Source organism: Somniosus microcephalus, chromosome 12, assembly GCF_052327205.1.
Source record: "Somniosus microcephalus isolate GS21.2 chromosome 12, FLI_Smic_1.0, whole genome shotgun sequence".
In the NCBI taxonomy this organism is placed as follows: domain Eukaryota; kingdom Metazoa; phylum Chordata; class Chondrichthyes; order Squaliformes; family Somniosidae; genus Somniosus; species Somniosus microcephalus.
Window position 1 is genome coordinate 126,694,904 of NC_140998.1, and position 26,322 is coordinate 126,721,225.

The 26,322-nt window shown below is 45.0% G+C and overlaps 1 protein-coding gene across 4 annotated transcripts in view; it reads right to left on the bottom strand.

Annotated features, from left to right (window-relative positions):
* Window positions 1-26,322, bottom strand: part of LOC147109516 (gephyrin) — a 164,770-nt gene that overhangs the window by 82,075 nt on the left and 56,373 nt on the right. For 2 of the 4 annotated variants that reach the window (XM_086003528.1, XM_086003524.1), the window contains exons 2-7: window positions 26,169-26,261; window positions 26,011-26,066; window positions 21,799-21,951; window positions 21,604-21,624; window positions 20,286-20,344; window positions 2,716-2,869 (exon numbers count right to left, since the gene is read on the bottom strand). In XM_086003528.1, coding sequence (XP_085859654.1) covers window positions 2,716-2,869; window positions 20,286-20,344; window positions 21,604-21,624; window positions 21,799-21,951; window positions 26,011-26,066; window positions 26,169-26,261 — 536 coding nt within the window. The remainder of the gene's footprint in view (window positions 1-2,715; window positions 2,870-20,285; window positions 20,345-21,603; window positions 21,625-21,798; window positions 21,952-26,010; window positions 26,067-26,168; window positions 26,262-26,322) is intronic. The other 2 variants (XM_086003527.1, XM_086003525.1) reach the window with 2 other exon arrangements.

Below are 26,322 nucleotides of genomic sequence, written 5' to 3' on the forward strand. Positions count from 1 at the left end.
GTTCTTTTGGGGTGAGGAGGCCGAGTACAGAGTGGGGTGCCCCAGGGCTCGATATTGGGACCACTATTGTTTCTGACGTACATAAATGACCTGCACCCAGAAACTCAGTACAAAGTGGTCAAATTTGCTGATGATACTGAAACAGGAGGGACAGTGGAATTGGAGGAAACTGCCTAGAAATTACAAAGTGAGTTGAACTAAATAAATATGTGGGCTGATCAATGGCAGGTGAAATTTAATGCAGACAAATGCAAGGGGCTGCACACAGAAGGAAAAATAAGCAACACATGTACTTCATGAATGTTACTGAAACAACAAAGGAGGAAAATGAAAAAGACCCAGGAATCTTAGAAGACACAATACTAAACATGTGAACCAATACAGAACAACAATCAACAAAGCCAATACAGTACTGAACTATATAGCTAAAATAGTAGATTATAAGTCAGGGCAAGTCATGATTAAATTGTAGAGTGCTCTGGTTAAACCACACCTTGAGTACTACGTCCAGTTCTGGTTGACAAGACACAAGGGAGGCTTTCAAGTGTTGGATGCAGTGTAGAGAAATGCCACTAGGCTGATCGTAGCGTTAGTGGTTTGAGTTATGAGGAAAGGCTGGAGAAACAAGGTGATACGGGTTTAAACTAGTAAAAGGCAAATTTGGTACTGATACCAGGAAATTCTTCTTTACACAGAATGTTCAATACATGGATTGAACTTGCAGGTGCAGTAGTGGAGACGAAAACTTTGGTATTATTTAAGAAATAAATGAATGCGGAAATGGGATGGACTGCAGGGCGTGTCTGGATGGAGAAATTCAGATGGGCCAAAGGGTCCTCTTAATCCGTAATTATCTTGTGATACACTGTATTCTAGTGTTTTGTGGGTAATGTAGAATAACGAAGAAATGTGACTCACAACAAGAAATCTATGAGTAGCAGGTTAATCTTAATTTAAGTTGATTAAAAATGAATTGTCTCTGGCATTCTTTTATAGTTTGCTGGGAAGTGCACATGCACAGATCAAGGACTCACAGACCTATTTTCCTTGTGAGGAGCTTACAACTTCAACTAGTACCTCTCCCTCTGCTTGCAAAATGTGAGCTAAGAAACTAATCTGTGAACAACTGTTGGGATGAACTTGTATTCTATCAATCACTATTACAAAACATTGGGATACCAAATTACTGTGCTACATGTTGATGATTTATTGCTACTGTGTATTGCGATAGTGGATTAAAAAAATGGACAGAAAAACAGTCCAAATTCACTTTTTAATTTGCTGACTAAAAGAAAACTGAGCTCAGCCTCCCTTGCCCTCTCTTTCCCAGTGTTAGTAGTTATGTGGAAAATTTCCTTACAGCTAATTTTAAAAATAAATGAATCACATGGGGAAGTTATTTATCAAATCTGGAAAAATCACAATGAAGATTTTTAAGATGAAAAATTAAATGTTTACAGATTTACAGCGGGAAATACAGATGGAACCCAGGAATCCAGTGTTTGAGGAAAGGATTTCTGATTTTGGAAAAAGTTTTCTCCTTACTTTTTAGGCACGAACAATGCACACACCATTTCTCAATCATTTCCAAATTCCCCTCCCATCTAATGGAGGTGGCGATGGAAGTCTTCTCTGTTCTGGATCACCAGGACCATCCATCAACACCTCTCCCTGGGTGAAACTGTGAGTGTTTATCCATCTTACTTTTTTTCTGCTGCAGTTTTTCTACCCCAACTCTGCTTTGCTTCTAAAAATTATAAACCAGATGAGATGTTACTACATTGTGATGAGAAGATATTGTTTATGGACAGAAACAAAACATAAATTTCCCCCCACTCTTCTCTTGTAGAATCACAGGGAATTAAAAATGAAATTTTCCACAACATTAAACAGAAATGACAGCTTTTGTGTTGCATCAAAATTAAAAAATAAAATTAGTTAACTGCCCATTAAAAGCAAGTCAACTGTATTTAATTGCTAAAAAAACATTAGGGTGGCTTCATGTGCAACATTGTGAAATGACTGTTTTGTCACTTTTTAAAAAAACCTGGCTTAAACTGTTCACACGAGTTAAAACAAGAATAGAATAAGTAGGAAACCAGTTGAGTTTTTCAATAAAAGAAACAGGGATAGCTTCCCCCACCCTCTCCTTTCATCATCGAATCATGTAAGTTCTGCCCAAATTGTGTTTTTATTTGATGAATGTCTAGTTTTACCACAATCCACAATATCCTACAAAATTAGCTGTGAATCAAAAAAATCAGGCCTGTTACAGTTTTGTTTGGAATAAAAAACAGTTTCAGAGCATTTCAGCAGTTTTATTATTTCAGCACAGGCAATCTCTCAATTGTACTACAAGGCTTCATTCTGAAAGTGGGATTTTTGTGCAGGAAAACGAATGAGAAATGTTAAATACTTCTCTAGCAGCTGAACTGCATCTTGTAAAGTGCTCATGAATTAGGAAGTCACAACGCTGTAGTAAATTCGATACAATTATGCTAAAAATGGCTCGAATAGTTTCGATAATGAAAATGGAAAATCACAGCATAAGATAAGCTGACATCACTGCATCTGGCTCATTAAATCAACCAGTCCAACTTCACTGGATCAATTTGGTTAAAATTCAAAGAATTTTTGTGTTGTGCGTTTAAACACACACACACACACAATTAGAGCACCCTCCCCAACCCCATATTCAGAGGTAATAAAACTTACCTCATTCCCTGTGGACATCACTGCAACCACAGGAAATTTGTGAACTTCAACTTCAGTAACCCCAACAGTTGCTAGAAGGCCGATCTCAGAAGGCCCCATGTGGGTACCTTTTGCCAGAACACATTCTCCTCTTTTGATATCATGGCCGATTGGTCTAAGAAAAAGAAGAAACAAAATCATCTAAGTGATTCTGAATAAAAACCAAGAATGTGACTGGCACTAATCTGAATTACTGTTAGGCTACTGAAGCACCACATCAAAGCATTTAATCAGCACAACTTATTCATAAGTCTTGCTTTTTAGTCAAGGTGAAGTTTTATATTTTTCTCATAAATGTTATTGTTATTCTCTCATTCGGTAATGTTGTATCGTATTAACTAACAGAGATATGAAGAATCTGCTCAAATTAAGTATAAAATAGAACATGGCTAAATCTATTTTTTATTAGTTCATGGGATGTGGGCGCCGCTGGCAAGGCCAGTATTTATTGCCCATGGTTTCTGCTCAAATATGAATCTAAACCAATTCATATTGGAGCAGGAACCATGAAATTTGTACATATTGAAGGGACATCTGTTGATAAAGGTCAAGAAGAAAATGGTTTTGGCTGTGTTTATTGACCATTAATAGAAAGTATCCCGTCAATGTGGAACACTTTAACAAAAAGACTAATTATTTGGCACTGAGATCCATTTAAGGAGCATTTGATTATAAGCCCAAAAAAATAATTTTAAACACTGTTTAACTCATTGGTAAGGACACATTGGCCTAGAAATTCAGTGGGCTGTGCCACCCGTTAGCGCCTTAAGAGGGCACTTAGTGGGTTGGACGCCACTGGCCACGCCTCCCGCTAAATTTAGCGGTACGCTAATGGCGGCGCTAGCCGTTAGTGCTGCGCCGCCACCGATGACGTCATCGGTGTGTGCAGCGCCCCGCTACTGCCCTGATCGCGAAATTTAGTTGCGCTCCCTGCTTTAACGCCGGTCGCTATTTGCGACCGGTTCAGGGGGGCCTACCTGCGGCGGTAGAGACGCTGAGGTGCGGGGCGGCCATTTTTTTTGCTGGCCGCCTGCCAGCACCTATCCGCACGGCCATCCCTGGCCTCCCGAGTCCCCCCCCCCGCCGCGGAGTGCCGGCTGTGTTCCAAGAGCCCGGCACTTCTCCTCGGTGAAGGGGAGGAAGGCCTGCAGTACCGCAGCGCGCAGCGATATTGAGTTGCAGCGCCCCAAGAGGGATGCGGGGCGCCTCAATAAGCGCCGCGCTTCCCTCTGGGGCGCGCAAAGTCAATTTCTGGCGGGCGGCCGTGACTACTTCTGGGGCGCTACTTTTAGCGCCCTGGCGAGGCTCTAGGCCATTGGCTTCAAAATGCAATACCCTAGCGACATAGTCCCCACTGCTTATAGCGGGCACGTTTGTGCGACTGTGATTTACCCGCCATGTTTGAAGGCCGGTATAACATTTGACAGACTTTATGGCACTTTATGTGCCACCACTTTTAATAAGATATTATTGCAAGTGTAAGGAATATTGCCAAGCTCTATGGGCCAGCAGAGAGCATCATGATGTGTGTAAGCAACTTTGATTCGAAAGGCGCTGTTAAGTGCTTGTAAAACATAAAAAATACATTTAGATCAGCAAAATAAAACCCAGCAGTTTTTATACCATAATTTAAAAAAATCCTGTTTGAAATTAAAGCTGAAGAATTCTTGTTTATCTTGATAAGCCCAGCCTATGTGATTGTGCATGCTTCAGGAATTAACATTTAACAAGGGGGTGATTCAAAAACATTACAATAGTTCTGCAGGGCGTATGGCTAAATTTATATCTGTTTCATCGTTGGTTTAATCATCAGCTTCTCTTATAGTAACAGTTAGACTGTGGTGGTTGCTGCCTATGAAGTGCCCTGGTCAATTTCAAAGTTCCTGAACCACTGCCGCCGTGTTTGTGAATGTCTTTCAGAAATTAACGTTTTATAAGGGGGTGATTCAAATACATTAAACATGGCTGCAGCGCGGACGGCAGTGGATGAAGATCCTGAACAGCTGCTTGAATGGCCTGAAATTGCCGGCCCGCTTAATACGGTTTAGGCGGCACCTTTGTAATTGATGCCTATGGGGTAGCAAACAGTCAGGGCCATTTGCCGGATATAGGCGGCTGTCTGGGATAAACAGGGACAGTGTAAGTAGTGGGGACTGTAGTTCAATGAAGAGCAACGAGGATAATTACAGGATTTAGCGCTCAAGGAGAGATTCACAAAAGTTAACTTGTTACAGTGGAGAAAAGATGACTAAAAGGGAAAAGTTTCAGGTCTTAAAAATGCTGAGAAGCATAGATAATACGGCTATAAACAGATTATTTAAAAGGCCGTGAGCAGAGAATTAGGGAATATGTACAAAAGTGACGAGCCTCAAGTGAGGCTAGAGATTGAAAGATTTTATCCCTCCACAAAGTAGGTCTGTGGAACAGATTCCCAGGAAAACAACAACAACCTGCATTTATAACACGTCTTTAATGTAATAAAACATCCCAAGGTGCTTCACAGGAGCGTTATCAAACAAAATTTGACAGCGAGCCATATAAGGAGATAATGGTCTGGAATTTGCAGTCAATGACGAAGCAAAGGCATTTGCCGCTGGTCCTGAATAAAGCTGCCCACAAAGATTGTGCAATCTTTGTGGTGAGAAGTTTGCTTTTCTCGACACGCAAGTCAGATCAGTGCAGAATAGTGGGGAATCCTTAGTGCGATGCTGCTGTGACATCAACAAGCTGTCTAAGCAGCCAATCACAATACAGAATTCTCACAGACAGGGAACCAGGAAGTGAAGAAGCTGCTTTTATTCGGACTTAAAAAAATGATTAGAGAGAGCAAAACAAAGATTGGGGCTCTCACATGGGGGAAAAGGTAAACTTGAAATAAACATTAAAAAAAATTTTTTTTTTTAAAGTTTGTTCAAGTTGCTTAAAATTGTAATTTTCAACATTGTGGAGAAATTTGACACTCCACAAAATTAAAATTAGTTTTTCAGGGCTATTTCGTTTGTTTAGCAGTCAATACGCTGTTAAAACCCCCAGTTACACCTAATCCAACAAGGCCTAACATTTAATGGGGTATTTAATAGCGACATTACCGTGGAAAAGCCCAAGTTTTTGGCAGTTTTACTGATTTCCCTGATTATGTTGATTGCCGGCTATGGGGGAGGGGGGCCCACAGCGCAGCCAGTGTCGGATAGTGAATGACTGACCGCAACTTCAGGATTTCTGCGTTAGGATGCGCATGCGCTACATCCTGAAGTTATGGTCAGTTTCAAAGGGGTAATAACAGCGAACAAATTCCGGGCCATTAGGACAGGTGACCAAAAGCTTGGTCAAAGAGGTAGGTTTTAAGGAGCATCTTAAAGAAGGAGAGAAAGGTAGAGAGGCAGAGAGGTTTAGGGTGGGAATTCCAGAGCTTTGGGCCTAGGCAGCTGAAGGCACCCCCGCCAATAGTGGAGCAATAAAAATTGGGCATACGCAAGAAGCCAGAATTGGAGGCGCACAGAGGTCTTGGAGGGTAGTAGGGCTGGAGGAGCTTACGGAGATAGGGAGAGGAGAGGCCACGGAGAGATTTGAAAACAACAATGAGAATTTTAAAATCGAGGCATTGCAGGACCGTGAGCCAATGTAGGTCAGCAAGCACAGGGGTGATGGGTAAGCAGGACTTGGTGAGTTAGGGTAGGAGCAGCAGAGTTTTGGGTGAACTCACATTTACAGGGGTGCAAGGTGGGAGGCCAGCCAGGAGGGGATTGGAATAGTCAAGTCTAGAAGTAACAAAGGCATTAGCAAAGTTAATTCTGTGTCAACTAACTCTTTCAAAAAAGAGATTGATAATTAAGAACTGAACTGAAGGCCATCAGATAAACACAGACAATCAAATAGAATGGAAGACAATGACTTTGGTGCTGCTCAGGCCATGGATGTGCCATTTGCAAAAAGCAACTGGTCAGAATTCAACAGTGTGGTTTTTAAGATTGGATTAATGCTACTGGATTCTCTACAGGGTTGTGGTAAACCACTGTTGTTAGTATTGTTGTTCACTGTTGTTCGCTCTTGCACATTGTTGTACTTGTCTGTGCATGCCTCAGCTGACTCCGCCCCTGGCTCCACCCTCATGGCCGGGTATAAAGGTGACTGCTCGGCAGCCCCCTGCCCTTTTGGATACCAGGCAACCACGAGAGGCATGCTCTGTTCTTTGGTAATAAAAGCCTGTTTGTTACTCTCTCAACTTCCAGTCTTTTGTAGTAATTGATAGCGCATCAATTTTATTACCAAAGTTAAATGTTGGCTCTGAATGCTGATCAACCGATGGCGCAAAACGCTGAGCAGCAGGCGCTGCTGCGAGCCCTCAGACCAACATGCCTGGACCTAGACCCCCAAGAAGCGGGTTCATCGACTAAATTCGCACAATGGCTGCGTTGCTTTGAGGCGTATCTGGAAGCCTCAACCGTGACTCTCGATGAAAATAAACTGAAAATCCTGGCCTCGAAGGTGAGCCACCAAGTCTATACTTTAATCCAAGATGCGACGACCTACGCGGCGGCTATCGACCTACTGAAAGGGCAGTATGCACGCCCGGTTAACACGGTCTATGCCAGGCACCTTTTAAGATCTCGCAGACAGCAGCCCGGGGAATCAGTGGAGGCCTTCCTACGGGCACTGCGGGTACTCGGACGCGGCTGCAAGGAAGTATCGGCCGCGGCACATGCGGAGGGACTGATACGAGACGCTTTCGTTGCGGGTCTAAGGTCCGACTACTCCCGGCAGAGGCTGCTGGAGAAGGGTGAAATAGACCTGACAAAGGCAGTGTCCCTCGCGCTCTCGCTCGACGCGGCCCACAGAAATATGGACGCTTTCTCCCCTAATCGCCCCGCGCCGTGGACGCCGCAATCTTGGGCCATGGGACCGCCACCTCCGACTGCTGCAGCGATGTCCAAGGCACAAAAATGCTATTTTTGTGGCCAAGCTAAACACCCTAGAGCACGCTGCCCCGCGAAGAATGCTACCTGCTCTGGCTGCGGGAAGAAAGGTCACTACATTAGCGCCTGCAAAGGGAAGACCGCTAACGCCAGCAGCGCCGCGTGCGAACCGTGGGCGCAGCCATCTTGTCCGCCATCTTGGGCTCCCCCAGCCGCGTGGGGATCGGGACCGTGGGCGCCGCCATCTTGGACGCCTCCGACTTCGGTTACGGGGGACCCGGACTCCACCACCGCCTCATCGGACGACCGCATCGACGCGCTTGAACATACGCTGGCTTCCGTGACGCTGGATCAATCTCTCCTGCATCAACTGTCCAGGTCCATGATGGACATTACGGTAAACGGCCGCGTCACTACCTGCCTTTTTGACAGCGGGAGCACGGAGAGTTTTATACACCCCGACACGGTGCGCAGTTACTCTCTCCCGGTCCTGCCGACGCGTCATCGCATCTCTATGGCTTCCAAAGCCCAGTCAGCGGACGTCGGTGGCTACTGTATGGTGACTCTTTCAGTGCGGGGTACTGAATACAAAAATTTTAAACTTCTGGTCCTGCCCCATCTCTGCGCTGCCGTCCTACTGGGGTTGGATTTTCAGTGCCACCTTAAGAGTGTCACTTTAGCGTACGGTGGACCCCTCCCCCCTCTCACAGTCTGCAGCCAGCAGTTTTTAAATCGCCCGCCGCACGCCATTTGCAGCCTCTCCACCCTTAAAGTCTCCCCCCCCTCCTTGTTCGCTAACCTCACCCGCGACTGTAAGCCCATCGCTACCAAAAGTAGGCGTTACAGTGCCGGGGATAGGGGTTTCATTAAATCCGAGGTAGCGAGACTCCTGAAGGAAGGGATTATCGAGAGCAGCAATAGCCCATGGCGAGCACAAGTGGTGGTGGTGAAGGCTGGCGGCAAACAGCGCCTAGTTATTGACTACAGCCAGACGATCAACCGCTACACCCAGCTGGATGCATATCCACTCCCCCGCATATCTGACATGGTCAATCAGATAGCACAATACCGGGTGTTCTCGACGATTGATCTGAAGTCGGCATACCACCAGCTCCCCATCAGGGCTGAGGACCGCCAGTACACAGCTTTTGAAGCTGACGGTCGGCTCTATCACTTTCTCAGAGTTCCCTTCGGCGTCACCAACGGAGTTTCTGTCTTCCAACGGGAGATGGACCGGATGGTTGACCAGAACGCGCTCCAGGCCACTTTCCCATATCTAGACAACGTCACCATCTGCGGCCACGACCAGCAGGACCACGACGTTAACCTAGAGAAATTCCTCCGGACGGCCCAGCGGCTGAATCTCACATACAACAAAGACAAATGTATGTTTCGTACTACGCGCCTTGCTATTCTTGGCTGCGTAGTGGAGAACGGAGTCATCGGCCCAGACCCCAATAGAATGCGCCCCCTTATGGAGCTCCCCCTCCCCCACTGCCAGAAAGCACTGAAGAGATGCCTGGGGTTTTTCTCTTACTATGCTCAGTGGGTGCCCAACTATGCGGATAAAGCCCGACCCCTCATCAAGTCCGCCTCCTTCCCCCTGACAGCAGAGGCCTGTGCAGCCTTCACTCATAAAAGGAGACATTGCGAAGGCCACAATGCACGCTGTGGATGAGTCCCTCCCTTTTCAAGTGGAGAGCGACGCATCCGACTTTGCCCTAGCTGCAACCCTTAACCAGGCGGGGAGACCCGTGGCCTTTTTCTCAAGGACCCTCCAGGGCCCCGAGATTCGACACTCCTCTGTCGAAAAGGAGGCCCAGGCCATTGTGGAAGCCGTGCGACATTGGCGGCATTACCTGGCCGGAAAACGATTTACCCTGCTCACTGACCAGCGTTCAGTGGCTTTTATGTTTCATAATAAGCAGCGGGGCAAAATCAAGAATGACAAGATCTTAAGGTGGAGAATCGAACTCTCCACCTACAATTACGATATCTTGTACCGGCCTGGGAAACTCAATGAGCCCCCAGATGCCCTATCACGTGGTACGTGCGCCAACGCGCAGGTTGATAGACTACAGACCCTCCACAATGACCTCTGCCACCCGGGGGTCACCAGGTTCTTCCATTTTATCAAATCCCGTAACCTGCCCTACTCCATCGAGGAGGTCAGGACCATGACCAGGAACTGCCAGATCTGTGCCGAGTGCAAGCCGCATTTTTATAGGCCAGACAGAGCGAGCCTGATCAAAGCCACGCGCCCCTTCGAGCGGCTGAGCATCGATTTTAAAGGGCCCCTCCCCTCCTCTGACCGCAATGTGTACTTCCTCAATATAATTGATGAGTACTCCCGTTTCCCGTTTGCCATCCCTTGCTCGGACATGACCAGTACCACGGTCATTAAATGTCTGAATGACCTCTTCGCCTTGTTTGGTTTCCCTAGCTATATCCATAGCGACAGGGGCTCATCCTTTATGAGCGACGAACTTCGGCAGTACCTGCTCGCAAAAGGCATTGCTACAAGCAGGACCACCAGCTACAACCCCCGGGGGAACGGCCAGGTGGAAAGGGAGAATGCGACGGTCTGGAAGGCAGTCCTTTTAAACTTAAAATCTAAGGGCCTTCCGACCTCCCGCTGGCAGGAGGTCCTCCCTGCGGCGCTCCATTCCATTCAGTCGCTGCTCTGTACAGCCACCAATGCCACTCCTCACGAGAGAATGTTCTCCTTCCCCAGGAAGTCCACGTCGGGGATTTCGCTACCAACATGGCTGACTTCTCCAGGACCCGTCCTACTGCGGAAGCACGTGAGGACCCATAAGGCGGACCCCCTGGTCGAGAGGGTGAGCCTCCTCCACGCCAACCCGCAGTATGCTTACGTGGTGTACCCGGACGGGCGGGAGGACACAGTCTCCATTCGAGACCTCGCACCTGCGGGTGCTCCTGAAACACCCTCTTCGCCACCCACCGCTACTCATGCCTACCCCCAGGACACAGTCCCCGCACGAGACCTCGCACCTTCGGGTGCCTCTGAGAGACCACCATCGCTACCTCCCATTACCCGCGCTCCGACCCCTGTAGACGGCATGCAGCAGCCCCAGGGCCCGCCACTGGCTACACCTCCTCTGAACGAGACACCGGGTTCAACGTTGGATGCTGCACTATCACCGCCGCTGCTGCGACACTCAGGACGGCTTAAAAGGCCTCCTGATAGACTTCAGTACACGAACTTTTAGTGCACTTCACCCCGCCGGACTCAATTCTAAACAAGGGGTGAATGTGGTAAACCACTGTTGTTAGTATTGTTGTTCACTCTTGCACATTGTTGTACTTGTCTGTGCATGCCTCAGCTGACTCCGCCCCTGGCTCCACCCTCATGGCCGGGTATAAAGGTGACTGCTCGGCAGCCCCCTGCCCTTTTGGATACCAGGCAACCACGAGAGGCATGCTCTGTTCTTTGGTAATAAAAGCCTGTTTGTTACTCTCTCAACTTCCAGTCTTTTGTAGTAATTGATAGCGCATCAAGGGTTAAGGGAGATATTTCACACCATTTTGAAGAGGTTTTACCTATGGTTGATGACAGAGCTGAAAAGATTGTGTGGTGAGCCGAAGGTAAACCAATTTGTATCTGGTCCCTGGATGACTTTTTATCATTCTAGACTTGGCATTCTTGCGTGCACTCTCTTGCTGAAGACAACTTTAGGATCATAGAATGGATCATAGAATCATAGAATGGTTACAGCACTAATGAAGGCCATTTGGCCCATTGAGCCCGTGTCGGCTCTCTGCAAGAGCACTTTAGCTAGTCCTACTCCCTCGCCTTTTCCCCGTAGCCTGCAAATTTTTTCCTTCAGGTACTTATCCAACTCCCTTTTGAAAGCCACGACTGAGTCTGCCTCCACCCCTTTTCAGGCAGTGCATTCCAGACCCAAACCACTCGCTGCGTAAAAAAGTTTTTTCTTATGTCGTCTTTGTTTCTTTTGCCAATCACCTTAAATCTGGGTCTTCTGGTTTTTGACCCTTCTGCCAATGGGAACAGTTTCTCTCTATCTACTCTGTCTAGACCCCTCGACTTTGAACACCTCTATCAAATCTCCTCTCAATCGTCTCTGCTCTAAGTAGAACAACCCCAGCTTCTCCAGTCTATCCACGTAACTGAAGTCCCTCATAACTGGAATCATTCTCGTAAATCTTTTCTGCACCGTCTTTAAGGCCTTCACATCCTTCCTAAAGTGCGGTGCCCAGAATTGGACACAATACTCCAGTTGATGCCAAACCAGTTTTATACAGGTTCATCATAATTTTCACGCTTTTGTACTCTATACCTCTATTTATGAAGCCCAGGATCCCATAAGCTTTTTTAAACTGCTTTCTCAACCTGCCCTGCCACCTTCAACAATTTGTGCACATATACCCCCAGGTCTCTCTGTTCATGCACCCCCTTTAGGATTGTACCCTTTAGTTTATATTGCCTCTCCTCATTCTTTCTACCAAAATGTATCACTTTGCACTTTTCTGCGTTAAATTTCATCTGCCACGTGTCCACTCATTCCACCAGCCTGTCTATGTCCTCTTGAAGTCTATCACTATCCTCCTCACTGTTCACTACACTTCCAAGTTTTGTGTCCTTCGCAAATTTTGAAATTGTGCCCTGTACACCCACATCCAAGTTATTAATATATATCAAGAAAAGCAGTGGTCCAAGAACCGACCATTGGGGAACACCACTGTATACCTTCCTCCAGTCCGAAAAACAACCATTCACCACTACTCTCTGTTTCCTGTCACTTCGCCAATTTCGTATCCATGCTGCCACTGTCCCTTTTATTTCACGGGCTTCAACTTTGCTGGCAAGCCTATTATATGGCACTTTGGCTATACAAGGTTTATTTTCCTGAAGAGGGACAAATCAAAAACAATGAAAATAAATAAATAAGCGTTAACATGCCATTTGCATTCCTCGACCAAAATCCGGGACTCTTTGGACCTCACCATTTGTGCGGGCTGTTAGCACTGTGAACATCAAAAATGGGTGTTCCTGAAATTATCCCCCTACATTTCTCTTGCGATGTATTTGTTAAAATTGGGACTTTGTTTCCCCTGAAAAACTCTATTTGTACTCACAGCAAAGGGTATCTTCATAGGCTGAACCATGCCTCGTATGATTCAAAAATTATAACCTTATGTGTGGAGTGAATGATTAACTGTACTGCAAGATTATTATTTACCCGTGTACCAAATTATTTTGCTAGGTTTTCCCACCATGCATTCCTATCCTCTTCGCTAGGTGGTAAAACACCAGTGTCTGACCATATGATAGAGGCTGAAGTTAAAATCATATTTATTGCCGGACATAGTAAGACAAATCAACAGAGTAAATGCAATACAGTACCTAACTTCGACTAGTAATTCAAACCATTTTCTAAAACCAAAACAATAAAGCGTTTCAATATTCTTAGTCCTTTTTTTTTAAAGATCTTTCACTGGATCTTGGTTGAATGCGGGGGGAGGGGGCAGTATTACAGCTATACAGAGTTCAGCCTCGCTGCCATGATGTGGAAATACAGTTAAAAAAGAACTTGCATTGATATAGCGCCTTTCACAACTGCAAGATGTCCCAAAGTGCTTCACAGCTAATTAAGTACTTTTGTAGTGTAGTCACTGTTGTAAAGGAAAAGCAGCAGCCAATTTAGGCTGAGTGAACTTCAGACCAGGGAGAAATAGCAGCAAATATATCTCACAAGCCAGTTCATCAGACATCAGATATAGAAGACCTTTCACAAGAGGCAGGTGCCTATGAAGAAAACTCAAACTCTTTCTCACCAGACTGGTAATCGACATTATTTTAAATCACCTGGTTGGATAAGACGATAGCACGTTAACACCCCCTCACCATCTGATGGGTTGTTGGGTATGTCAGATCTGAAACAAAACCTATCATTTGGCTTGACATTTCCTATTATGGTTGTGGCAATCACAAAAAATGAGCTTCTGCTAGATGTCAAGTAAAATTATAGGAGAATTATTTATTTGTAAATAATTGAATTCCTAGCCCAAAATCCGGGACTCTTTGGACCTCACCATTTGTGCGGGCTGTTAACACTGTTTTTTGGACATTTTAAAATAAGACTCAAGAAAATTGAGAAGTATTTAAGAGCGCACAAAACAAATTTTCATTATCAAGGTCATTCCCTCAACAAGTCTTTATGCAACCACTTCCACAAATTGTAGTTTTTTTTTTACTTCACATGATTCGGTTACAGCGAATGATCAATAATTCCATGCAGGGATGCAAATGAAAACTGTTCACGGAGTAAGTTGAAACTTTAAACTTTAAATTCAAAAGTCACACAAGAGTCTTTTATTATTGATAGCTTCAGTCAAGCGGGAATCGTGATGCTGCGAATATTGATGGCCCAAGCTTGTAATGTTGGCTAATATGATTTTAAAATGATAAACTGGATTTTCAGATACAAAACCAATTTCAAAACTAACTTTGTTCTATATTACATTAGCATTCAGTCCAAGAAAATGTATGTTTGAGGAGAGCATAAAAATGTTATGACTCCATCATGATCTGTATTTTGTGACCCATCAACTAATTAACCTCAAAACCTTACTAACTGTGCTACATCCAACAAGTCTAATCCATTCTAAACGTGACACTAATGGACTCAACTGATCTATTCAATACCGAATGCCAATTTGAACCAATGACTGAAAAAAATAAAAAACATGTATTCTGCCAAGTGCAGGATACTCAGCACACCAAACAAATCCAAGATGACTAACGAACATGTAACTTCAAATAAATGTAACCGGGGTAGAATACTCAACAGCATTCTGTGAAATCTGTTTTCTCTTCCCTCAAAATTTTAGTTGGCAACAAAATTAAGGGGATTTCGATAAACTGGCTCCAAGTCTCCCTTAAATTCTTTAACACAATCAACCAGAAAAGTTGATTCAAGCAAGGGAACAATACAATCCACCATTGTATTAAGTTTACGGTTTGCACTGTAGGAAGCCAAGTCCACAATGTCTTTGCATCACAATTAGGTCAAGCCACAAATTCTGCAGATGATTGACATTTTAATTAGATATCATAGAAAGGATCCAAGGTGTCCACATTATACAGCCTATTAATATAATAAAAAGGTGTTGAGATACCGCGGCAAATGTGGGAGTCGAGACCAGAGTTAGTGAAACACAACTGCTTTAATCAACCTCGTGGCAAAGAGAAACTGGAAAAGCCCGCGCAACCACTTAAATACTCCCCAGACAGGAAGTGCTCCCGGCAGCCTGTCCCTGCGGGAAACAAGTTGCTGGAGGAAAGGGCCCCCGGCTGGGGGCGTCTGCTTAAACTGTCCGTGCCGCCGTGAGCAGATTATGTCCAGTAGTGGCGTGTCGCCACAAAGGCTTTGTTTACAAGAGATCAGTGGTGAGCAGAAAATTATCACGTCCAATGAGCTTAACCGCAACTGCCAAGAACATCAATCAGGAGATCTGCACTGTAGCCCCAGTTAGCATATCTAGTAGGAATTACAGTGAAAGCATCTTGTATTGTTGCATCCCAGCCATGAACAATTTTCCACTTAAAAGCAATGGTTCTTTGAAGGAGATTCCTGTTCATTCCTTCATCAAACATCACTGATTTTTGGTGCCAATTCTTAACCCTCTTATTAAATAAAATAATACATGACTGACACGAGAATACTGGGTAAACACAACAGCATGCATGTAAGCAAGCTGCAGAATACTTTTGCTGACTTTTTTTTCCCCACATTGGCTTTTTTAATTCAATTCAATATTTGACTCATGAAAACTGGACTCGGGAGTCTGAATGGATGCCACAACCTACATTTTCTGTTGACTGTCCCCCAATTTCACGATACTAATCAGACGCCTGGCAGCTCCATAACACTTGGAGATCCATAACGCCAGATCTCAGCCCATTTTAGTGCTCACCCCCTTTTCCAATGTGATTTTGTTTGCGCTCCTTCATAAACAAAACCAGTATAACATGGTTGTCCGGGGTTGCTAGTTGCAATAGAGAAGGCAGAACATAATTTAAAGTGTCTAAACCGAATTGTAACAAGTGCATTAAAAAAATATTTTTCAACATTTTTTTAAAATTTTGCTGTTGCCAACTAATTTGTCGTTTACTTTTGTGCCATTGCTGAGGGCTGCATTTTACCCATATCCACTTCCGACAGTGCACAGTGGCTTTCCCATTGCAAATGCCCCTCTATTTTTGCTTTATGGAAGAGGAGGAGCAGCAACAGAGGGACACTGAACTGATGAGGCTGCACCAGGGCTGTATGGAACCCACTGGTTGGTATCCCCCACACAAGAGTATACAGGCAGAGATGCCCAACCTGTATTTGCAGCGTCTGCTTTCCAAAGGAGCCCATCACTGAGCCATTACACATAGTGCAAGGAGATCTGCACCCACCGTTCTACTAGTGATCGTTAAGGTCACCATTGCCCTTAGTTTCCATTCTATTATGTTAATCTAGGCTGCTTTTGAGGACATATGTAATATTAGCCTACAGCTGTGCATAGATGTAGTAAGCAATTTACAGATGTGCACGGTTCTCTTGAGCTTACAGCTTCATCTTCCCCATGGACAGCAGGATAGGGCACTGCATTTTGCAGAGTGGTAAGATTCTCAGAAGTTGAGGAATCATATATAGCATGAGGTACATTCATCGATCAGAGTCATGATTAACACACTATTGGCAATTTGAAGTGTTGCTTCAGGCATCTGGATTGACCTGGGGGCGTGCTCCAAAATAGGCTGGCTAGAGTCTCAAGAATCATGGTGGTGTCCTGCATGTTGCTGAATTCTGCCTTCATAGAGTCCCCAGAGGATGAAGGTCTCTTTAGGCAGCAGGGCAATCAGGAAGAGGAACAGCAGTAATAACTGCCTGAAAATTATGCTGCTAGCTGCAAGACATGTTTGTGCCACATAAGGCAGACCTCTTGATGACATCTAGCCACTGTATTAACAGTCTTGTGTACATCTTCCTCCTTCCCACTGCTAATAAGACAGCATCTACAGACGCTTTTCTGTAGGCATCACACAGTTCCCATTCATGCCACATGATGAAAGCAACTTCTAAAACTTGCCAGGAACAATGACTGCATGCACAGAAACTTTGGTTCAGCCATAACTTTAATGAGAATCCATACTGTGCGTTTGCATGGTGCTTCTGGTGCACTGGCCATTTTGTTTCTTTGCCTGATTTCTGGGTGAAATTTTGTGTCAGTGTGTGATGTATGAACCCTCAAGCCCAGCCCAGCCCTGTGCTTCTCCTGGCTGCGACCTGAGTGGCTGGAGTGTATGAGGTCACTGGCTGCTGCGTTCCAACAAGAAACTCTTGGGTCTTCGGTGGCCTTGTCTCTTGTGCTGCTGCATGGCTAGCCTGGCCCTGTGTCCTTTCAGCCATATGTGCTGACAGATGCTCCAGAATTAACCGTAGTGCTGCAAAACTATCCAGAATATGTGGGTAGTGGATTCCGTCACTTGATCAGCTGGCTGTCACAGCACTCAGTATCTCCACATATGTTTGATGCTCTACAAGTATGCTTCTTCAAAAGCATGACTTTTGTCATCTGGATCCCTTGGCTCTTCAGCCAAGAGACAACGTACCCAACCTTCCAGTCAACAATGTCTCTCTCGTCATGTTCTTGCTCACTTGTGCACTGTCAACCCCTTCTGACTCGATCTCTAAGCACTCTGGGGTGGATGTCTCTAAGCTGGTGCCTGCAAAGACTCCTCTTCTTCTTCTTCTTAGGCAGTCCCTCGGAACTGAGGATGACTTGCTTCCACATTAAAAATGAGCTCGCATGTGACCGATTAGTCCAATGCGGGACCTACAGTCTCTGTCACAGGTGGGGCAGACGGTGGTTGAAAGGGCGGGTGGGTGGGGTGCTTGGGTTGACGTGCGCTCCTTGCGCTGCCTGCGCTTGGCTTCCGCTTGCTCCCGGTGAAGACACTCGAGGTGTTCGGTGCCTTCCCGGATGCTTCTCCTCCACTTTGTGCGGTCTTGGGCCAGGGATTCCCAGGTGTCGGTGGGGATGTTACACTTTTTCAAGGAGGCTTTGAGGGTGTCCTTGAAGCGTTTCCTCTGCCCACCTGGGGCTCTCTTGCCGTGCCGGAGCTCCGAGTAGAGCGCTTGTTTGGGAGTCTCGTATCGGGCATGCGGACAATGTGACCCGTCCATCGGAGCTGATTGAGCGTGGTCAGAGCTTCGATGCTGGGGATGTTGGCCTGAGCAAGAACACGGACGTTGGTGCGCCTATCCTGCCAATGGATTTGCAGGATCTTGCGGAGGCAGCGTTGGTGGTACCTCTCCAGTGCTTTGAGGTGCCTGCTGTACATGGTCCATATCTCTGAGGCATACAGCAGGGCAGGTATCACTGCTGCCCTGTAGACCATGAGCTTAGTGCCGGGTTTGAGGTCCTGGTCTTCAAACACTCTCTTCCTCAGGCGACCGAAGGCTGCACTGGCACACTGAAGGCGGTGTTGGACTTCGTCGTCGACATCTGCCCTTGTTGACAGTAGGCTCCCGAGGTATGGAAAGTGGTCCACGTTGTCCAAGGCCTTGTCGTGGATTTTGATAATCAGGGGGCAGCACTGTGTGGCGGGGGCAGGTTGGTAGAGGACCTTTGTCTTACGGATGTTTAGTGTAAGGCCCATGCTCTCGTATGCTTCGGTGAAGGTGTTTACGATGGTTTGGAGTTCGACCTCCGAGTGAGCGCAGACGCAAGCATCGTCTGCATACTGTAATTCGACGACAGAGGATGGGACGACCTTGGATCTGGACTGGAGGTTCAACAGTTTCTCGTTTGTTCTGTAGATTAGCTCCACTCCAGTGGGGAGCTAATCTACAATCTACAGACTAGAGTGAGTGACGGTGACTGATCTGAAGTTCTGGCAGGGCCAGATCCAGTAGTGCCTAGTTCTACTTCTTCCAGCACATGTAGAGGGGGAAAAGAGTAATAGCGGTTTGAGTAGATTGTTGGGAAACGTCACTTACAGCAGGAGTGATATGAGGGTTTCATGAAATCATTTGCAGACAGTTACTGAGAAGTAGGATGAGGTGGTAGAGAAGCAGGATGTTGTGGCGGAGCCACCAAGGGTCTCAGAACAATTGGTAATAATCCCTTTAACTACAGTGTAGTGCAACCGCGGACTGCACCTTTAAACTGCCTGTTAACTGTACTGTATTGTGTTTTCCTGCACTCCACGTGATGACGCCGATCACGTGACCACCAGTGGCGCGAAGAACGCGATGACGTCAGCTTCCAGAATCTTCCAGTAGTCGTCGAGTGCCCAGCAAGCTGTATAGACCTGTGTACCGTTTCTCCTGTAGTTTCCCTGTTAACTTCGTTGTTCATTAAAACCTGTTGATTTGATTCATCGAGTCGAATACCTTATTCGGATAGGAACCTCCGTTCCTACAATGTCATCATAACCCTGTGCTGGTACCTGACCTTCAACTTCCACATCTCTACATCACTATGGCCTATCTCCTGAGGATTTGGATAACTTGCTCCTTATAGGGGGGGTGAGAGAGTCCTCCCCCTGTTGCATTTCTCTCAGTTAAAGGCTGTCTCCATGTGGTAAACCACTGTTTGTATTCCTGTTTGTCCTGTTTGTATTCCACTGTGTACATGCCTGGACATGCCTCGGCTGACTCCTCCCACAGGTCCTAGTATAAAGGTGACTGCTCCCCAGCCCTTAGTATCATGGACCGGTCGACCACGCGAGGCAGACCTCCATTCTGTTGTTAATAAAAGCCTTTGGTTACTCTTCTAACTCTCAGTCTTTTATGAGTAATTAATAGCGCATCACTCCATGAAAAACGAGAAAACTGAAACTGCATTACCAGCAAACAGCCCACGATGGGTGTGATGACAGGTGCATGCACCAAGCAATTAGATTCCATGTGAGGCTTTTAGTACGGTGATTGTATGCAAGGCTGTGAGTGAGTTTAAAAACCTCCTCAATACCAAACTCTTTGATCAAGATTTTGGTCACCCCTTCTTGGGCTCGGTGTGCCTATATACATGTAGCTTTATTCCAAACCGTCCCCCCTTCCTCTGCCAGACTCCCTCGAGCAGCACTTCAACAGCTGCAGCAGTGAACCAAGGGACTCCCTGCCCAGACCTGACAGACATTATTTTGGCAGTAACCTGCTGCTGTGTTCGCAAGCCATTTATTTGGGTTACTGCCCCTCTAAGGTGCTACGAGCCTTTAAATCCTGCAGTTGCACACGACATTTCACCCCTTAACAAGGCAACTACCAATCAATGCTTTTGCTTTACTTACTGGGTTCCTTGGAAGAGTACAGATGTAGGGGGACAGATTGAATTGAACACTTGTACCATGGGTTTGTAATCTTGATGTCATAACATGTTGAGCTGATTGACAGTTTCTCTTCACTTTGCTGCCTATTTTGTTATTGTAGTTAGCGGTTAAAAAGAAACAAAACTAGTTTATTATTGAGCTACACCAGCTTCCCCTCATTTACAATCATTGCTTCCAAAGTGGATTATGTTACACCTTCATCAAATGTAGAGAAATGAACTGCCATGCAATATACTGACACTGACCTGATGTCCTGTCCTGGGCGGGCCTGTGTCAGAATCCGTACTTCCAGCTCTTCTGTGCCCTGCAACATTAAACTGCAACATAAGCTAAAAGGAAATCTAGGATACTCTGCTAGTGAAGCCACAAGAGTCACTGGCCTAGAAATTGGGTTTTGGTCTTGCCAGGGCTGTAGCGCCAGAAAGTTTGCGCCAGCGGTAATGCGGCAGCGCGCGACGAAAATTCGGGTGCGCCGGGCCCAGACGGCGGCGGGCGCTAAAACCCTCCTTTAGCGCCTCAAAACGGGCGTGAACTTGGGTTTCCCGGCGCTAATCCCCCGCTGCGGCACCCGATGCGGTGCGGCAGGCGGGGGAACTGCAGGCCTCCTCCTCCTGTTAAGGAGGAGCTGCCTGCAGCTGACAACTGTCCGGCGGATTGACCCGACATCTGAGCCCGGCACCTCGGGGAAGTGCCGGGCTCGCATCAGACACTGATCAGGGCCGCGGGGGGGGAATGCAGGAGTCCGGGAAGGGAGGTGCGGGCAGGCGGCCGCCGGGAACGCGGCCGGCCGCCGCTCCACCTTTATGCGCCGGCGCACACTGGGGGAAGACTCTGTTGCCAGAGTCTTAGTTGCGCCTGCCACGGTCGAGGCGGGCGCAACTGAATTTCGGCTTGGGGCCGGGTTACCACGGCAACCGGGACGCTGCGCACACCGATGACGTCATCGGTGCCGGCGCAGCGCTACCGGTGCAACGCCGATTTAGGGCCCCAGGGAATTTCTCAACTGGCCATAACTCCGGCGCTAGGCCCTCTAGTGCCTCAAATGCGGCGCTAAGCCTACTGAATTTCTAGGCCACTGTGTCTTGTTATTCTAAAAGCATTATTGATGAGCACTCAAAGACATTCGGGAATGCGGCATGTGGAGCTCACATGGAGTAATAATTCTCAGCCATACATTATGGCTTTTGGTTTCACTGTAATGAATTATCAGATGCATTGCATTGTAAAAATTGGCCGCAATGCCCAGAGAATAAATAAGAGATAATACAGTGAAATTTAGCTTCTATGTCAGAAATTAGCATGCGGCATTCTTTTGCTGTCATATATTGTTACATTAAAATGAAACGAATGGACACAAAAAATTTGAAACAAATATTTTATGAAATTCACTAAATGGAACAATCTACAACACATAGAAAAAGAAACAATATTTGTGGGCATGAAGATCTCATGTGTGCATGTGTCCTAAGTTAGAGAAGAAAAAAAATCATACGTTTGACTGGCTAAAATGTAAGCACTGCTTATGGTGCCCAAAAAAAGTATAACAGCTATATATCAACTTACCATGATTAGAAGTACATCATGCTGCATACATAAAGAATATCAACATGAAATGAACATGCCAATATTTAGCATCCATCCTAGTCCTCGACTAAAAAGTTCTTATAAATCAATGAATCTTTGAATAATTTCATAATATTTTCCATCAGGATATATTGAAAATATTGAACAGGAGTGAAATCTTCTAATTTTACTTACATCATCTGATTCCCTGATGAGCTCTGTATCTTCAACCTGCACAACTGCATCTGCACCACAAGGTATTGGAGCCCCTGTTGTTACCCGCATCACCTGACCAGGCATCACTGTCTGGGTGGGCTGCAGAAATATGCAGGAATAAAAGAAAATCATCTTTGAGATTATTAGTCAAACTTCAAAAGCTTACAGTATAACAAAGAGTGAACTAAATCTAAAGTGAACAAGACACTCTACTCTTTGAAATTCATTTAAAAATTGACAGAAAGAACACCTACATAATTTGTTCTTTCCTCTTCATCCCTAGTCCCCTCCCCATTGTTATGTTCATTAATAACTAGTCGTTTTTATTATGAACACAGCTAGCTTTTGCTAGTTACTTTATTGAGCACATGTGGACTGGTACAGTATCTGTAGAGGCTTCCATCTTGACTGTTGCCTTGTGGGTAGCCTAGTGCCTCATGGGTAATGTAGTCTTAATATATATACAGCTGGGTAGTGTAGTCTTATACATACAGCTATATACAGCTCTACGGCTCCACCTAGTGTCCACTATAGAATGACATGTTATTGATCGTTACATCCCCCTTTCTTTGAGGTTTAACAAAATCAATATCAATCAACTTTCAAGAAAACAATAAAGATAATATCAGTAACACTTTTGTTAGTGCTCTATAAACATAAACATTTTCAAAACAGTCAACACATTTTCAAAGCTTTACATTGTACTCAAAGATTCTGTCTATCAGGCTCTTTTACTTCACGTGTGGATCTTCTCAACACGGGTAAGTCTGATGTGTCTTCATGAGATTGTTCTGGCGGTGAATGACAAGATGCAGTTGCGGCATTGTCATCAATCTGCTCTTGTATAGATCGAGGTCTCCTTGCGATCTTTGCTTGGAGAGGGTTTCAGTGTTTCCTTCACTCTTCATGCCATAACTCTCAATGTAGTCAATGCACTCTCGAAAAACTGCTGGCAGCTGGATCCCATCATACAGCATAGTCCTCTCAGCAGCCTCGGCTAATGGAACACCAAAGATTGGCCTGAGGGAAGGAGGAGTATCCACCGGAACTGCTTCCTGCTCTGGTGCAGGCTTCTTCTTTTTCTTTTTCTCTTTCCACTGCTTAACAACATCTGCTGCGGTTATATCTTTGGACTTTTTCTCCTTGTGTTTTTCCTCTTTGTGCTTTTCTTCCTTTGGCTTCTCTTTGACCTTAAAGTCTTTTTCTTTCTTCTTGGAGAAACTAGGCTTTTTGAAGACATGGATACCCTTTGGCCTTTTCATCCTTGATGGGCTCTCTGCTTCATCACCTGAGTCATCTGGTCTGCTTATGGCACAGTTTATACGGTAGACTCTCTTGACCAGTTCTAAGTCTTCACAAGCTTTGTCACCTAGTATCGAATCAAGTCTTTCAGCCACAACAGAAAACATGAGATGATGCACTTTGTCTTTGACTGTCACTTTAAGTCTGCATACACCTAAGCTATCTATTTTCTGTCCATTATAGCTCTTCAGTAGTACTGACTTTTTCTGTATTTTGGGCTTTTCTTTCATATTTTTTATGTCACTCATACTGATTAAGTTTGCTTTTGCCCCAGTGTCCAGTTTCAATGTAACTAATGCTCCATTTATCTGCAGTGGGATCATCCATTTGTCCACTTTTACTGCATTGACTTTATGTTCAGCATTGTCCATTTCTGAGGGCTGCACATTTTCTGTATCTTTTTTGATATCGTCACATGACACCATTCCTACCAAAAATGTCTCACTTAAATCAGTGCCCTCAATCACATTAACTTGTTGCCCTTTCGTTGTTTTTACTTTTGAAAAGCATTGTTTGGCAAAGTGATTCTTTCCATTACACTTTGTGCACATTTTTCCAAACGCTGGGCATTGTCTTAACTGGTGTTTGTAACCACAGTGTTTACAATTAAAAATGTCATCCTCCGATTGCTTTTCATTTCTGTTCTGGCCACGTTTCTTCCCCTTGTAGGACACAGCACCGACAGCAGCATTTTCACTCATTACAATCGCATCATTATTGATTTCACTGAAAGTCTTCGCGTGCTTTCGAGCTAGCTCGCTGGCTTGGCATATTTTCACTGCATTTTCCAAATTTAGTTCGGTTTCTCTCAACAGACGTTCCCTGACTTTTTTTATCATGAATACCAAACACAATCTGGTCACGAATCATGGATGATTTCAGCTCAGAGAAATTACATGTCTGTGCTTTCAGTTTCAGATCAGTTATAAAGCTATCAAAAGTCTCATTTTGTTGCTGTGTCCGAGAACGGAAGATGTATCTTTCATACGTCTCATTCTTTTTGGGAGAGCAATGTGCATCAAATTTTTTTAGCACATCTTCTAATTTTTCTCTGTTCTCCGCTGGATTAAATACAAATGTATTAAATACCTCTATCGCCTGTGGGCCTGCAACCGTAAGCAGCAACGCTATCTTCCTTGCGTCTGGCTTCATACCGAATCCGATGGCTGCAATGTAGAGTTCGAATTGCTGTTTAAAAATCTGCCAATTGTAGTCGATTTTTTCTGTGAGATTCAAACGCTCTGGTGGCTTCAAATTCTCCATGTCGCTTTTCACAATTTTCAGCAGATCTTCACCACCCTGGTACCATGTTATGTTCATTAATAACTAGTAGTTTTTATTATGAACACAGCTAGCTTTTGCTAGTTACTTTATTGAGCACATGTGGACTGGTACAGTATCTGTAGAGGCTTCCATCTTGACTGTTGCCTTGTGGGTAGCCTAGTGCCTCATGGGTAATGTAGTCTTAATATATATACAGCTGGGTAGTGTAGTCTTATACATACAGCTATATACAGCTCTACGGCTCCACCTAGTGTCCACTATAGAATGACATGTTATTGATCGTTACACCCATCACCAAATAATGGCAAAAAAAAGGTCTTGGGAATGGTGAAGGGATGTTTTCTGCTGGAATCTGTAGACTTTCATTGTTTTACAAATATGGAATCATTATCTGTATCTCCTAACAGAACTCAATTTCATCAATTGAGCAGGAGCAGTATTGTACTAAAAAAGTGAGCCTTACAGAGGATAACCAGCATGAATAAATTCAAGCCAAGTATCCTTAGTCACAATCCAGTGTATCTCCACTTGTCTCATTATGCCATAGTTCAAAAAGTTACATTCTGACAGACTGGCAAGTACGCTTAATGCTTATTGGTAATTGCCCCCAATGTGCAATCACTTTAGAAAAGAAAAAGGTATTCCTCGCAGAAAGCAATGAACATAAAGAGGTTTTGTGCTGTTCAATAATTTAAAGAGTAAAACAAATTGAGAGATCTCAGCAATGATGTGTGAGAAGACTTAAGAGTTTAGGATCTGTAATCATTAGACAAGAGGTCACTATGATTGCTCATTACAAATACATACATCACAGGGAAATTAATTTCTCCCTAAAAACTACAAGTGAAGGCCAAAAAGGTCTTCATATTACCAGCTTGGAAATAAAATGCTGGTATCAGTAAATGTGACCATGAAGCTGCCGGATTGACATTAAAACCCAACTGATTCATTAATGCCCTTTAAGGAAGGAAACTTGCCTCCTTATATGTGACTCTAATCCAACACCAACGTGGTTGACTCTTAACGCCCCTCTGAAGTGGCCTAGCAAGCCACTCAGTTGTACTGAACTACTACAGAGAATAATGAGACCTTCACCACAAGGACTGCAGTGGTTCAAGAAGAAGGCCCACCACCAACGTTCCCGCTAAGCCGCGCGGCCACACAACTGTCTGCCGGTCCTGCAAAGCCCGGGACCGGCTTTTCAAATGTGAAATTTCGCACAAGCGCAAAACCTTGAATGGGCCGTGCAACCCATTAAAGGGGCCGCGCACCCAAACGAAATTAGGAGGAACATTGCCCATCACCACCTTCTCAACGGCAACTAAGGATGAGCAATAAATGCGGTCTTGCCAACGACGCCCATATCCCGAGAATTTGTTTTTTTTAAAGCCTTAAAATAAGTAAATAGAAACAATAGACTTAGCAGTTTTGTAAAGGAGCCTATTCTCAATTCCACACACATGAACTTGTGTAGCCTACGCTCACTTTTAGATATTTATGTTCATGTGACAAGGAAATTTATCAGTCATTTACCAGAAAAGTTCCTGTTTACTTGTCCTTAAGTGTTTAAATTCAATTCAACGAAAAGCAAACATCAATACTCACCTGCTCACCAGCCTGCGATTCACCAATAATGAATCTATCACCAGGGCCATCAGCAGCTGTAAAGAGTTAAAAATATAGGACATATCCAATTAAAGCAGTTCAGGCAGGATGTGTAACTTTAACAGCTGTCATACTAAAGAATATATTAAGCTCTTCACCTCGTACAGCATACCCATCCTTCACCGATGCTGGAAAAGGTGGCAGGTTGTCTTTTGCAAACACATCCTGTGCTAGAACTCGGCCCATGCCATCTAAAAAACAAAGAAACCAAACTCTATCAATGAAGTGACAAAGTTCATCCAGTGGGAAGGT